The sequence below is a fragment of the Dermochelys coriacea genome, chromosome 6, assembly GCF_009764565.3.
Source record: "Dermochelys coriacea isolate rDerCor1 chromosome 6, rDerCor1.pri.v4, whole genome shotgun sequence".
NCBI classification, from domain to species: Eukaryota; Metazoa; Chordata; order Testudines; family Dermochelyidae; genus Dermochelys; species Dermochelys coriacea.
This window is the reverse complement of record NC_050073.1, coordinates 71,658,727-71,672,310: the sequence shown is the minus strand read 5'-3', so window position 1 is coordinate 71,672,310 and position 13,584 is coordinate 71,658,727. Positions and strand designations below refer to the sequence as shown.

Here is a 13,584-nt window from a genome sequence, read left to right as displayed (position 1 = left end):
ATCAAACAAAAGGTTCTTCTGATCCCAAAGGACCAGCCACACACCCGGTCAATATACAACTCAGATCTTATCCAGTAATCACACTGATGCCAATCCTTTAGGATCTAAAATTTAAAGGTTTGTTTATAAAAAGAATGAGAGGTGAGAGTTAAAATTAGTAAAGGAATCAAATTCATACAATAAATGCAAAGTTCTTGGTTCAGGCTTGTAGCGGTGATGGAATAAACTGCTGGCTTGTTAAATCTCTGGTTGCTTCCAAATCATTGGAAGGTCCTCAGTCCTTCGCTTAGAATGCTTCCATTAGTAGAAGTTCATAATCCAGGGGCTAAGCAAGAAAGAGGCCAAATAGAGATGTCTCCAGGGTTTTTTACAGCATCTGCCAAGTGAAGGGAATTCCATTGTTCTCACTGTTGAAAATTACAGGTAACAAGATGGTGGTTGGAGTCACATGAGCAAGTCACATGTCCATGCATGCTTCGCTTAGTCATAGCAGAGGTCACTACCCATATTCCAGTTAGAACGTTCACAGAAAAGTCCATTAAGTGTAGATAGGCATCTTCCATTGTGAGTTAAGTGTTCTTTGATGGGCCATTCAACTTAAATAGTTCCTTCACAATATGCTGGCTAAAAACCTTGTGGGTGCTACCCAAAAGCAAATGCATTTGAAATACATATATAGAGCCAATACTCATAACTTCAAATACAAAAATGATACATGCATACAAATTGGATAATCATATTCAGCAAATCGTAACTTTTGTATAGACCCCTTACTTGACATACTTTGTATAAGTTTTGTTGCGATTATATAACAGCGGTGGCAACAATGATCTACGTGGCCATATTTTAATCAGATAACGTCAGAGAAGTGTCATCTCTTTTATCCAAGAGTAGAAAAGGACAACTGGTCTATCTCCTACTTTCCTAGTGCACTGGGAAAAGTGGCTTCTGTATACAGTAAAAGCTGTGTTATCCGGCACTTTACCAACTGAAAAGCTTTAGAAACCAGCATTTTTGATCTCTCCCAATACAAATTTTCAATAGAGTTGCCAGGTGTTTGGATTTAGACCAGAACGCCCAGTCTAAAAGGGACCCTGGTCAGCACTGCTGACAGCACAGCAAGCAGCGGCATGTCCCTGCTGCTCCTAGGTGGAGGAATGGCCAAGGGGGTTCTGTGCGCTGCCCCTACCCCGAGGGCTGGCTCCACCGCCAATGGGTGGAGGTAGCGTGCATAGTCCCCTGGTCACGCCTCTGCCTAGGAGCAGCAGGGACATGTCACCGCTTGCAGGGAGCCACCTGAGGTGAGCACTGCCTGGATCTGGTACCCTAAAACCCCTGCCCCGAGCCTGCTCCCGTGGTCAAATTCCCTCCCAGAGCCCATGCCCCGCACTCCTTCCCATGCCCCAACCCATTAGTAAGTATAATTCTTAATTAACCAGAATTTTTAGCTAACCAGCACCCCCCCATTCCTCCAACGTGCCGGATAACAAAGCTTTTACTTTACTTCTCTCCTCCCCCCGACCACCTTTCCATTAATTCGGAAGGTGGTGAAGAACATGAGATAAGACGAGGCAAGGTTAATTTGTGTCACATGGCTTGGCAAGGACAGATGGTATATGGATATAGACCTGCTTCAGCTGTCAGGAGGAGTGTATTGACTGCTTCCCTTGTCTTTGTACCTGGTGTTACAATAGTATGGCAGAATTCTTCATCCGTATCCTCAGTCTCTTCATCTGATGGCCTGGTTTGTCAGACTCTGACTAGTGTAAGAGCAATCCCATTTAGTAATGGTTCAGAATTATTGCTTACCTTTAGAAAGCAGTCTGCAAGAAAATGTTGTCACTTGCAGTGGGCTCGGTTTGCCTCTTCTATAATGCAGTGTAAATTTGAGTTGCAGTTACTGCTTCTGTTCTGTGTTTTGGAATATGTGATCTATTTAAAGCCTAAAGTTTTATGATTCCTCTCAGAATCCACTTGGTGGCTCTGTCAGCTTATTTTGTCTTTATGGATGGTAGATCATTATTTGCGCATGGTGCAGTTAAAAAGTTCTTAAAGGGGTTATGTAATGGGTCTCCTTTCTTGAGAGATACTGTTGCAGCATGGGATCTTAAGTTTTGTCTGTGCTTATGAAGCTGCCTTTTGAAACTTTGCCAAGAGTCATCTTTCTTTATCTGTTAATATTGTTTATTATTGCTATAACATCTGCTGGGAGGGTGAGTGAATTGTATGCATTGATGGCAGACCTGCCATTTATCATTTTTCATAGGGATGAACTGTTCCTTACATCTGACCCAAGGGTTTTGCCAAAAATAGTGTCAGAGTTTCACATCAGGCAATAAATTTACTGTTTGGTTTTTTTTTACTCAAAGCCAAACACTATTAATGTGCAAGGGTCTGGAGGGCAAGAATCTGGGACCATGGAGATCGTGGGCTGCTGACACCTCTGAATCACTTCTAGAGGCTACTCCTGGGGGAATTCTGCAGGTGTGCAGAATTCATGTCCCCTGTAGATTGTATTTTCTCCGGGGGGAGGGGGTGAGAGGTGCTGTAGTTACACCTTTCACCCACCAAGGTCTGCTGTGGCACCAGAACAGAGGGCAGCTGGCTCACAGACTGGAGCAGCCAGCTGTGACGAGGCTGCGTTCCTCACAGTGCCCTGCCTGCGGGTCCAGGTGAGAGGTTATGGTGAGGGGGGACAGTGTGGGGTAGACTATGCTTCTGGGGGGGTGTCATATGAGCTGGGATTCAGAAGGGCTAGTAAAGGTGGGATAGACTGGGACAGAGGCACAGGAGCTAGTGAGGTGACAGCATTGAGCCAGGGGCTGAATGGGAGTGGGGGTGCAGGGCCACATGGGGGAGGGGGGTGCAGGAACATATGGGGACGGGGGAAGGAGGGGTGGCTGAGTGGGGGTGCAGGGATACATGGGGATGAGGGGAGTGGAGGGATACATGGGGATGCAGGGAGGAGGGGTAGCTAAGTGGGAGTGCAGGGATGCATGGGGACAGGGAGAAGGGGGTGGCTGAGTTGGGGTGCAGAGACACATGGGGATGGGGCAGATGTGCCTGACTGAATGGAGAGGCTAGGGATCAGCCAGAGTATGCATGGGGGAGGCCCACTAACACCCCCCCCCCCCCCCAAAAAAACCCAAAAAACCCTGTTCCATACTTCTTCCATCTAAACCCAGCAATCCTTCAGGTTCATTCCCAGGCTCCTTCCCAGCAACTGCTTCCCTCGCCCTCCATTTCTCTGCTACCCCTGACTCCCATAAGCCTTTGCACTGCTTCTCAGGGGTGCAAGAAATACATTTCTTCTTCGATTGATTGCTCAAATTTATTCCAATTAGGTGTGAGCGCACTGCGCACATGACTGTCAGAAAGTTTTTCTCCTAGCCAATGTTCCCTCTAATTTTTGACAGGCCGTGTGTGCAAAAAATTTCTTCTGTACAAATTTTTGTGCATGCGGTGTTTTGCCATGTGCATGGGGTTTAGGATCTGTGTGCGCATGCACACAGCTTAGGGAACAGTGCCCCTAACAGCATCCATTGGGTCGGCTGTGGAGCCCCCTGGAGTGGCACCTCCATAGCGCTCAATATATGACCCTGCCGACTTGGCGCCTCCTCAGTTCCTTCTTACCGCCCATGATGGTCGTTGGAACTGTGGCGTCTTGTTAGCAAGTTCTTCACGTTTCCTTAGCTTGATTCTAATAGTAGTTTGTTCTTTCTTGTAGTTTCTTTTTCGTTTTTGTTGTAGTTAGTAGCAGTTGGGTTGGGGGGTTTCCCTCTGCTCTGATTGCTTTCCCTTGGGAGGGCTCTCATGCCCAAATCCCTGGATTCAAACCCTGCAAATCCTGCGACAAGTTCATGCCAACGAGCGATCCCCAGGACTCTTGTGTGAAGTGTCTGGGGGAGGCTCACCAAGCCGAAAATTGCAGGATCTTTAAGGGGTTTCGTCCTAGGACCAAAAAGGAACGGGACTTTCATCTCAAGTGCCACCTCCATAAGGCGCTGCTTAGACCCCAGCCTCCTTCGGTGCAGCAGGACCCGGCACCGAGTTCTTTGGTGCGCCACGCCCTGGCAGCAGTGGTGGAAGCGGCACCATGGATGGACTCCGGCCGAGACCTGCCGCTCCAGGAGCAGGAGAAGAGTGGAGGCCCACCCTCCCGGAGCCGGCCAATTGGGCATGTCCCAGAGAGGCAGGGCCTGCTCCAGGCACCAGCTTTCCAAGCAGGTGCTTAGGGTGGCATTCAGAATGGGGCGGCAGTCCGTGTCCTGCAGTGGCAATTCGGAGGCAGCTCCGCCGCTCTTTCGGGCGCAGCAGCAATTCAGTGGCGACTGCTTGGGGCAGCAAAATTGGTAGAGCCACCCCTGCAGAGAGACGTGCCCGGGGGCAAATGCTGTGGATGCAGCACTGTCGACTTCAGCCCCACAAGGGGAGCCGTTGAGTCCAATGCCCTTGGACTCCCCGACCCACAGCATTGTGGAAGTACAGCTGCCGTCCACCCCGGACACCTTTGCGGCTGCGAGGGACCTCATCGCCATGACAGCACAGGGGTCTCCTCTTCTCCACGCCAAGTATCTGGTGCCTCAGTCTCGAGGCAAGCCAGCATTGATCTAACCGTCGGTTGAACCTCGGCACCGTTCAAGGTCCTGGCACTGCTCGGAGTCCCAGCACTGGTCGCGATCATGGCATTGGTCAGACTTTCAGCACCACTTCTGATCATGGTGCCGCTCCGTACGGCGGTCGCTTTCGTGGAGCAGGTCCCAGACTCAGCACTGGTCCTGACGCAGTTCACCATCTCAGTACTGCTCCAGGTCATGACACTGCTCCCCAGCCTTACGATGCCGCTCTCCAGCTTCTTGGCGCTGTTCGCTGGAGCAGGTCCGCTCGGAACCTCCCTGGCCGTTGCGGTCCAGATCCCATTCCTCGGGCTCGGAGACGGGGTCTCGGTATTCGGAGTGGGACTGGTGCTGGTCAGACCGTGGATGCCCTGATGTGGGGGCAGGCCCATAGCAGGCGCACTGGTAAGCACCCGCTCAGTGACCATTTTGGACCCCATGGGCATACCAGCAGGCCCAGAGTGTGCAGTCTGGAGCTTCCCGGTCGGCCACATCTGAACCGAGAGTGCCGGAAGCTTCGGCCAGTCGGCCCACTTCTAGGGGTGCGGAGGAGACCCCCCTCCCCGGCCTCTTCGTCCTCCTCTCCTGACGATGCTGTAGCAGGCACCTCCATCTCCGGGCCGCCCCCGTAGACAGCTGCATCCACCAGGATCTTCTGCGCAGTGACCGAGTTGTGGGTGGTTTGGCCTGGTGGTCAGGAACCCGAGGCCAAGGGGTAGGTCCAGAATCAGGAGCTAGGTGTCTGAGCCAAAAATGGGAACGGGGTCAGACAAGAAACGGGAGCTGAAGCCAAGAGACATTGCTGAGTTGGAAGTCAAAGAGCCATGGTCTGAGCCAGAGCAGTCAGTCACCAGGCCAACAGTGTTCAGGTCCTGAAACAAGACAAAGGACAGGAGCCAGAAACAGGGCAGCGTTGAAGGCAGGAACTGGGGACGAAGCCGGGAGTCAGGAAGTGGACAGCGGGGGCCGCAGTATCAGCTTGCCAGGATCTGCCTAGTTGCATAGACTACTTCCTGTGTCTCTTTTGTCACGTAACAAGTGATCAGCAGCCCAAAGGTCCCTCAAGGTGAAGTTCCAAAGGCTTAATATATAGATGGGAGTTTACAGTCCATTCCTCCAAGTATTTCCTAGGAATTCCACTTCAGACATATTGTCCCAAAAGATCATTCGTGTCTGCTACATTGTTCAGCATAGTTTTTTGAAACTCACGGTACTTCCTAGAGATCACCTTAATCCTGTCTTCCTCTTAAAGATATTCCGTACGGTCCCACAGTAATACATAAACAGTTGCTTTTTTAATACAACGAACTCCTAAAGTACTTAAATTTTAATTCAATAAGATTTCTCCAGAATATTGCAGGAAATGGCCATAAATGTCACAAGAATCCTTAGTTGTATGAAGTGTTGTTGTAGCCGTGTCGGTCCCAGGATATTAGAGAAACAAGGTGGGTGAGGTAATATCTTTTGTTGGACCAACTTCTGTTGGTGTGAGAGAGAAGCTTTTGAACTTACACAGAGCTCTTCTTCAGCTCTGGGAAACTTACTCAGGGCTTGTCTTCACATACAGTGCTGCAGCGGTGTGCAGCTGAGCTCCTGTAGTACTTTAGTGAAGACATTACCATGCTGACGGGAGAGTTTCTCCCATCAGCATTGTTAATCCACCTCCCCAAGAGCCGGTAGCTGTCTCAACTGGAGAAGCTCTCCCATTGACATAGTGCTATCTACACGGCGGTTAGGTAAGTATAATTATGTTGCTCAGGGGTGTTGATTTTTCACGCCCCTGAGTGACATAGTCATACCGATTATAGGTCTGAAATGTAGACCTGGCCTGAGTAAGTTTTTTCCAGACCTGAAGAAGAGCTCTGTGTAAATTCGAAAGCTTGTTTCTCGCACTGACAGAAGTTGGTCCAACAAAAGATATTACCTCACTCACCTTCTCTCTCATAAGAATCCTTGTACATTTTCCAATTTCGGAAGCAGCTTCACTGGGCAGATTTCAGAGCCAGCCTACCTTTCCCTGGAAGCTAACAGGTGTGAGCCTGCTTTTTTGAAGCTACAGAGCAGAAGAAACCCATTGTAGAAATGGCAAGCCTGGATACTTCAAGAAAAAAATGATCAGATATCACTTTTTGATTCCCTGGATTTGCTACAAAATCTTCTAATCAGTAGAGACTGTCAAAGTGGATTTGTGCAGACCTGCAAGGAGTCTTGAGAAATCTGAAGAGCATCCAAACATTTTCTTGCAAGGAGAACCTCAGAGAAAAACTGAATTTATCATTGGTCATCAGTGCTTTGCTAACAGGGACTCAAGTCACAAGAGATGTTAAAGTGTACATTGTTTCTTGAGTAGGAGAAACTTTGCTGAGATCATTCTTTTTATGAACTAGTGAAATGAAGTGAATTTCCAGATTGCTCAACCAGCAGAACTTGAAATTGGGAATGTGAGGAACTGAGGCTTCATATTATTGAGGCGCTTGTCTGATCAATGTAAATTGTCTGATATTTTGAAATCACAGTTGAGGATCAATATGCTTTTCACAATTTGTGTAACTATTTAATGAAAGTGGTCTCCAGGGTTAAGAAATATTATGATCATAATTACATGCAAATGAGTTATTCAGACCATATACTATACTCCTGTGATTAAATCATAATGGAAAAAAGATTCTCACTTTTTAACTGCTCTCCAAAATCATAAAATGACATTAACTTTAATCAGAAAATAGCTTGCTATTGAAAATATTAATCTTTAGGGGGTTTTTTTATACCTTACTAAATCCAGCTTTGGATGGTTCCCCCACTTGCCTCTCATTTAAAATGACTTTGTCATTTATTTCTGACAGTTTTTTCCCACCATTTTATTTTGTAACATCTAAATCTGCTGCCTAATTAGAAACAGGATTATCTGGGGAATGTTATTTTTTTGTACATATTTATTGCTGATAGATCTTTGGTTCATTTTAATAGTGACAAGTGCTTTTTTAACAGTGTAAAGCCACAAAGCTGTAAAGGATCTCCGTGGGGTTTATAGTCTCTATTTCAGGACTTGTAGCTAAATGTAGTAGCCAATATGTCCAAATGCATTATTTATTCTTGATACTTTACTTACAACAATGGGCCCCAATTATGCACATGCTTAACTTTACATTTGTCTGAAGTTAAGCATATGCTTAAGTGTTTCTAGGATGAAGGCCTTAGCTACTAAATATCAGGTTTTGTAATTCCTTCCATCACAGAAATATTATGCATACCATAACAGCTAAGGATTTAAAAGGATTTTCATTATGGCCTAATGTTCTGAGATTTATAACTCATTGATAATTTTAAAACTTTTTGTTGAAACTAGGCACAACAAGCATCTATGGGAATGAAATTATTACTACAAAATTAAAAAAAATATATTGTGGTTTACCTATGTAAATGTGATAGCTACATATGAATGATGAAACTCAATAACTACAAACAATGTTATTAGTTTGTTATAATTTTTTTCATAATTACTCAAATGAAGATGAAACAAATTACTTAACTATTTATCTAAACCCTTTGAAAGACTTTTTAGAAGGAATACATAATCACTACTATAGTCCCATGTTTCTTATTTATTTAAGGGGTAAGTTGGAATCTTGCTGAGGAATCCTATTTGATGTTAATTGCAGTGATGGGTGAGCAAAGGGGGCAGATTGCTGAGGGTTTGGAAAGTAGAAGCAGATGGAATGGGGTGCAAATGGAATAAGGTAGTAATTGCAGGGTGCAGGAGCCAGTTGAAAGGGATGGGTATTGCAGGTTAGACACAGGCAGACTTAGGGGAGGATTGGCTTTGGAATACTTGGGAAGTGGGTGATTCGGTTAGATCATGAAGTGTGTGTGGGCCAAAAGAGCAAGAAACTGAGAAAGCAGCAGGAGAGGTGCAGATCGAGAGTGAGCTGGAGACAAGAGGAGACATTAGATGTGGATCAGGCAGTATCCTGAATAGTAATAAAAAAGTAAGACCCAAGGGTTGTATGTCAAACAAAACTGGTATGTCCCTTTGGCATGCAAGTGATCCCAGGACATCACATGAGTGGCCAACTGGAATCTAGGGGTTTACTTGACACATGCTTCCTTGTTTTTGTAAATACTAATTTAGTACACAGTATATGTGTTAATGCTATTTTGACTGAGAGTGATCTGAGTAGCTTGCATGTTGGTATACATTATGGTGGGGTGGGGTGAGAGGGAACCTCTGAAAGCAGGAAAATTAACAACAAGATACTTGGGTAACTAAAACTGTCATGTCTTTCTGCATGACAGCTTAGAAGTAAGCTGACTGGAGTACAGTGTCTCTTCATGTTAGAATGACATGCTGTGTGAATATTTTTTTCCAAATAATGTTCTCTTTGTACATCAATTCATGTCAAGTGAATCTCAAGATAACACTTTTCACTTGAAGGTGCTACTATAGCATTGCATTATGGACTTGTTTGCTTTTTCAGTTCTCTACACTGCATCAGTAATGCCTGATTGAAAAGAAAGCAACGAACATTTTATAGTTGCATATGGTTACCCATTTTGTCAGATGATATATGCTACCCACTATAGCTGTCAGAGCATTTTTTTCTGATGGGATTTGAATTGATGTTTGCCATTCTGGTTGAATTTAAACAGCATCATAATAGAAGGATTAAGGAGCCATGAGCATTGATCACCCTTATGTAGCACCTGTGATTTAAAAAAATCTCAAAGCTCACTATAAACAATTAACCCTGACCACCCTAGGCAGTAGCTAGTTGGTGGTACTGATGGAAAACTGACTCTGAGAGGCTGTCTGTTGTCACATGGGAAGTCTGTGGCAGACATGGGATGATAACCTGGAAGTCTGAACTCCCACAGATCGCTCTGGGTCAGATTGCATTCCCTGTGATGAGTAGGCAGATGCTCTTCATCCACAAGATTACTTCTGTATCCTTTCAGCAGTCTTATTGTTATGTAAATATAAGCATTGTGTATTTCTCTACACAGGTCCTGATGGGGAGAGTGCCAGACCGTGGAGGCAGACCAACTGAGATTGAACCACCACCTCCTGAAATGCCCCCTTGGCAGAAGAGACAAGAAGGTGGTGGGAGGGGTGGTTGGGGGGGAGCAGGTGGTGGTGGGAGGGGTGGTTGGGGGGGAGGAGGTGGCAGAGGAGGAGGAGGTGGTGGCTTCAGTGGTGGTGGTAGAGGTGGTTTCCAAGGACGCGGAGACTATGGGGGAAGGGGAGGTTACCGTGGTAGAGGTGGCTATGGAGATCCATACGGTGGAAGGGGAGGGGGAGGAGGAGGAGGATACAGAAGATACTAACAACAACATTGTAAATACTAATAACTGACAAAACGTGGTTGTGATTTTACTGGTAGCAGGAGGTGTGTATATTAGCAATGGATTAGTGTTATGATAGGAAAATTAATTATGATCTCTTTAGTAATGAATCACTGCATTTGATCCCAGATATTATTGAATCCTGTTAGTCAACTCAACATTTATTTTATACAGAAATATGATGTCTTAAAGTAGTCCTCGTTTTGCACTGCTCGTGTGTATTCTTAAACAGTTTAGTTTTTTAAATAACAGACTTCAGAAAAGTGAATAGAAACAATGAATTTTCCTTTTTTCAATGTTACTATTTTATGTTCAGATCTCTTTAATTATTGCCTGTCATACCCAGAATACAGGAAGTGATTTAGGGGGAATTTGGCTTTGTAGGCCATACTTAGTTTTATATGCTTTAAAAGGACTGTAGAATGCTGGATCCAGCTTCTTGTCTTCTTTCAGTCCTCTGTATGGGACAATTGAAAAAAATGAAACTTCAGAAGTTTAATCTAAAATATTCTAAAAATTTTAAAACAAAAAAGCTTCATTGTTTCCAAGTGATGCTATTCCATGATCAGCAAAACAAGGCTATGCTGTATTTATATATAATGTATAAAAATATTTCAAAGCCAAAAACTTACATTGTAAAAGCTGATTTGTGATGAACCTTAATAGGTAAAATGAAAATGATCTGCTAGAAGTGGCATTCTATGAAACTTGCTTTAAAATCAGACCCTGTTACCCATGATGGAAAATTTCCCCAACCATCGCACCTAGTCAGTCGGTCACTTACATGGTCTTCTGTAGCACATAATCCCCAGAAGGCTGAGTAAGATGGCTGTGCACTGAACTGTCCTGTGAGTGGAGAACCCTTGAATCCTACGTGAAGGGGGTCATGAGCAAACAAAGGGCACTATTTTGAAAAAACTGTTCATAGAATTAGGAAAGTTAGCTAACCATCAGCACGTCCTGGCCTATTGTAGCTGTCAGCTGACTGTTTCTCTCAGCTGCTGGCGCTACACAACATCACCACCATCTCCTCTCCTACATGTGCTTCTTGTGTAAGAGGAGAGCCTCTGACAGCCTCCTGCTGCATTAGGGAGAGAAGGAGGTAGGGAGTGAGGAGAGCCGTGTTTCCAGGTATGTTTAGCTTAGCTCTGTCCTGTCAGATACTTTTGGTCAGGATGGGGACAGAAGTTCAATACAGAACTCTGTTGTCCCCAAGCTGGCTCTGTAGAAGAAGAGCCAGGAGAGAAAGGAAAGGAAGGGAACAGTTTCCCTTTCTCTCACACAGTCCCTAAGGTGAAATTCTGCCTGTTTGTCCCAAAGTAGTGTTCTGATGACTTCTGCTACAAGTGACATCTGAATAGCACCAAGAGGCTGAGGCTGGAAAATGTAAGGGCTTGTCTATATGCTATAGTTGCAACAGTTTAAATAAAGGTGAAATATCTTACTGGTTTTTAGTTAAACAGGCACAGCTGTGTGTAGCCACTCTTACATTGGATTTGAACTAGCTTAGCATGCCTGTGACAGGATTGATGGGGAGATGCTAAACAGACATAAATCAAGGTTAAACCCATGTAAGAGTGGCCACACAGTCGTTGCACCGATTTTAGTTAAATTAGTACATCACACCTTTAGTTATATCCGTGCACCTTCAGCATGTAGACCAGACCTAAAACAATCTAAAATAAAAGTGAAATAAATTTGGTGGTTTTTTTTTTAAATCTGAAGAGTTAAGAAAGTAAAAACAGTAAAATGAACAAGTATGTACACTTCAGAGACGACATTTTGTCTCCCCTGTTCTCAGTATGTATGTTTTTAACTTTCAAAAGATGCAATAAAATCTTCTAAAAATATATTTGATTTAAACCTGTTTTCAAAATCTTTTTTTATGTTTCCGTCCTGAACAATGAATTTTCAAGACTTTGGTTTTGAGTAAATACAGCTTATGTTTTGGGAGGGTAATGTGGATTTTGTTGTATATGTTTGTGAACATTTGATTTTTTTTTAAAAAGTTCTCATTTAGTGATCATCCATCCAAAATGTGGGGGGAGGGTTGTTTGAGAGTGGAGAAAAAATTATTTTCAGGATTTAAGAAAACACTTTAATAGCTGTGAACACTGAAAAATAAAGTACTGTATTTAAAGTTTGTTTGCGTCTTTTATACAGTGTGGTTGAGATCTGTCATACATTGCTTCTGTATTTGAAAGAATTGTCTCCCATTGGTAGCTTGCAAGAATGGAAGAATTAACTTTGAGTTAATGGGAAGAAAAGAGATATCTTGAGGCCTGCCATTTTGAATTCTTGAGACAGTTCCGCGTGGTCTGGTAGCCACTAATCGTCATTGAGCTGGGTGTGTTGTGCTTTTCAAAGTATTTCATGAAAAATAAAAGCCTCACAAGGATTGGTGGGATGAATACATTACATTACATCTGGGCAGGCTACTGTACTAGTCAAAATGGCATAATGTTTAATTTGTGTCAAGTTCTGTCCTTGAAAAGGAGACGGTTTTGAACATAAAGATGAAAGCATAGCATGTTTGTATAGTCATCCCCCCCACCCCGCCATGGAATAACTAATAGGCTTTATCTATCCTGTGAAAACATAATGGAGGCAAGGCTCTTCAGTTTTACTGTTAAGATAAACTAGATGAGATCAATCACAAGTGGGATATGGTGCAACCTCACCTAGCTGCCTCAGCAAACACTCCAGACTTTTAGGATTTTACAGTGAGATAACTAATGTGCATCAGTTATCTTGCTGGAGGGAAAAAAAGGCTTTGTGTCAACGAAGACAAAGCCTTCGTGCCTGGAAGATGAGTGTGTGGCAAAAGTCTTGGCTAACTGCAGAGTTTCAGAAGTAACAGCTTTTGAGAAAACTTAGCAACTTACATGAGTAAAGAGAGGCAGAGTTCAAAAGTAAGGATTGTAGTAGTTAAAAATGGAAAAGATCATTCAGATGTCAATCTGTCCTCCATATGTGTGTCAGATATTGGACTGAAGGAAGATGAATGGGAACAGAAGTGGTCAAAGAAATATCCTGAAGCTCCTAGTTCATCATGCAGAGATGCCGATTCCAGAGTAGAGATCTTGTTGGATGTATTTTAGGCGTCAGGCAAGTCTGCCAGAGAAAAAGGTTTTGGATGCTTATGGGACAAAAAAAATTACAATAGGCATTCAGTTGTTTTTAGCAACTTTTATAATATAAATATTACATAAAGAAAACTTACTTGTATGTAAAAAAATCTTTACAATCTGTACATTTGGTCAGTTGTCTTTAACATTTATCTTCAGACAGAATTCTACAAATTACTACCACTGTAGAAGTCAAACAAATTTACAGAAACAATAATGCAGATTGCTACTATTGCAACATTTTCTTTGCATTTTCCAATACATATAAGTTACTTTACAGTAATTACACGTGACTCCTCTGTTAGGCAAACAGTAATAAATGTTAGTCCTAGTTTCTTGTACCGTACTAACCAATCAACACTTCAAATGATTAGACTAGAAATCCAAGGATAAGCAGTATTTCCTTTAAAGGGACACCATCCACTTAAAAAAAACAAAAAACCAAATTATGCTTCTCTAAATTTTTTTTTCTGTTGTGTTTCCTATTTTTTTTAATATTA

The 13,584-nt window shown here is 43.6% G+C and overlaps 1 protein-coding gene across 1 annotated transcript in view; it reads left to right on the top strand.

Annotated features, from left to right (window-relative positions):
- FAM98B (family with sequence similarity 98 member B) overlaps positions 1 to 11,700 on the top strand; it is a 50,548-nt gene extending 38,848 nt beyond the window's left edge. Inside the window, exon 8 of the mRNA XM_038406585.2 lies at positions 9,618 to 11,700. Coding sequence (XP_038262513.1) covers positions 9,618 to 9,938 — 321 coding nt within the window. The 3' untranslated portion in view covers positions 9,939 to 11,700. The remainder of the gene's footprint in view (positions 1 to 9,617) is intronic.
- Positions 11,701 to 13,584: the final 1,884 nt, after the last annotated feature.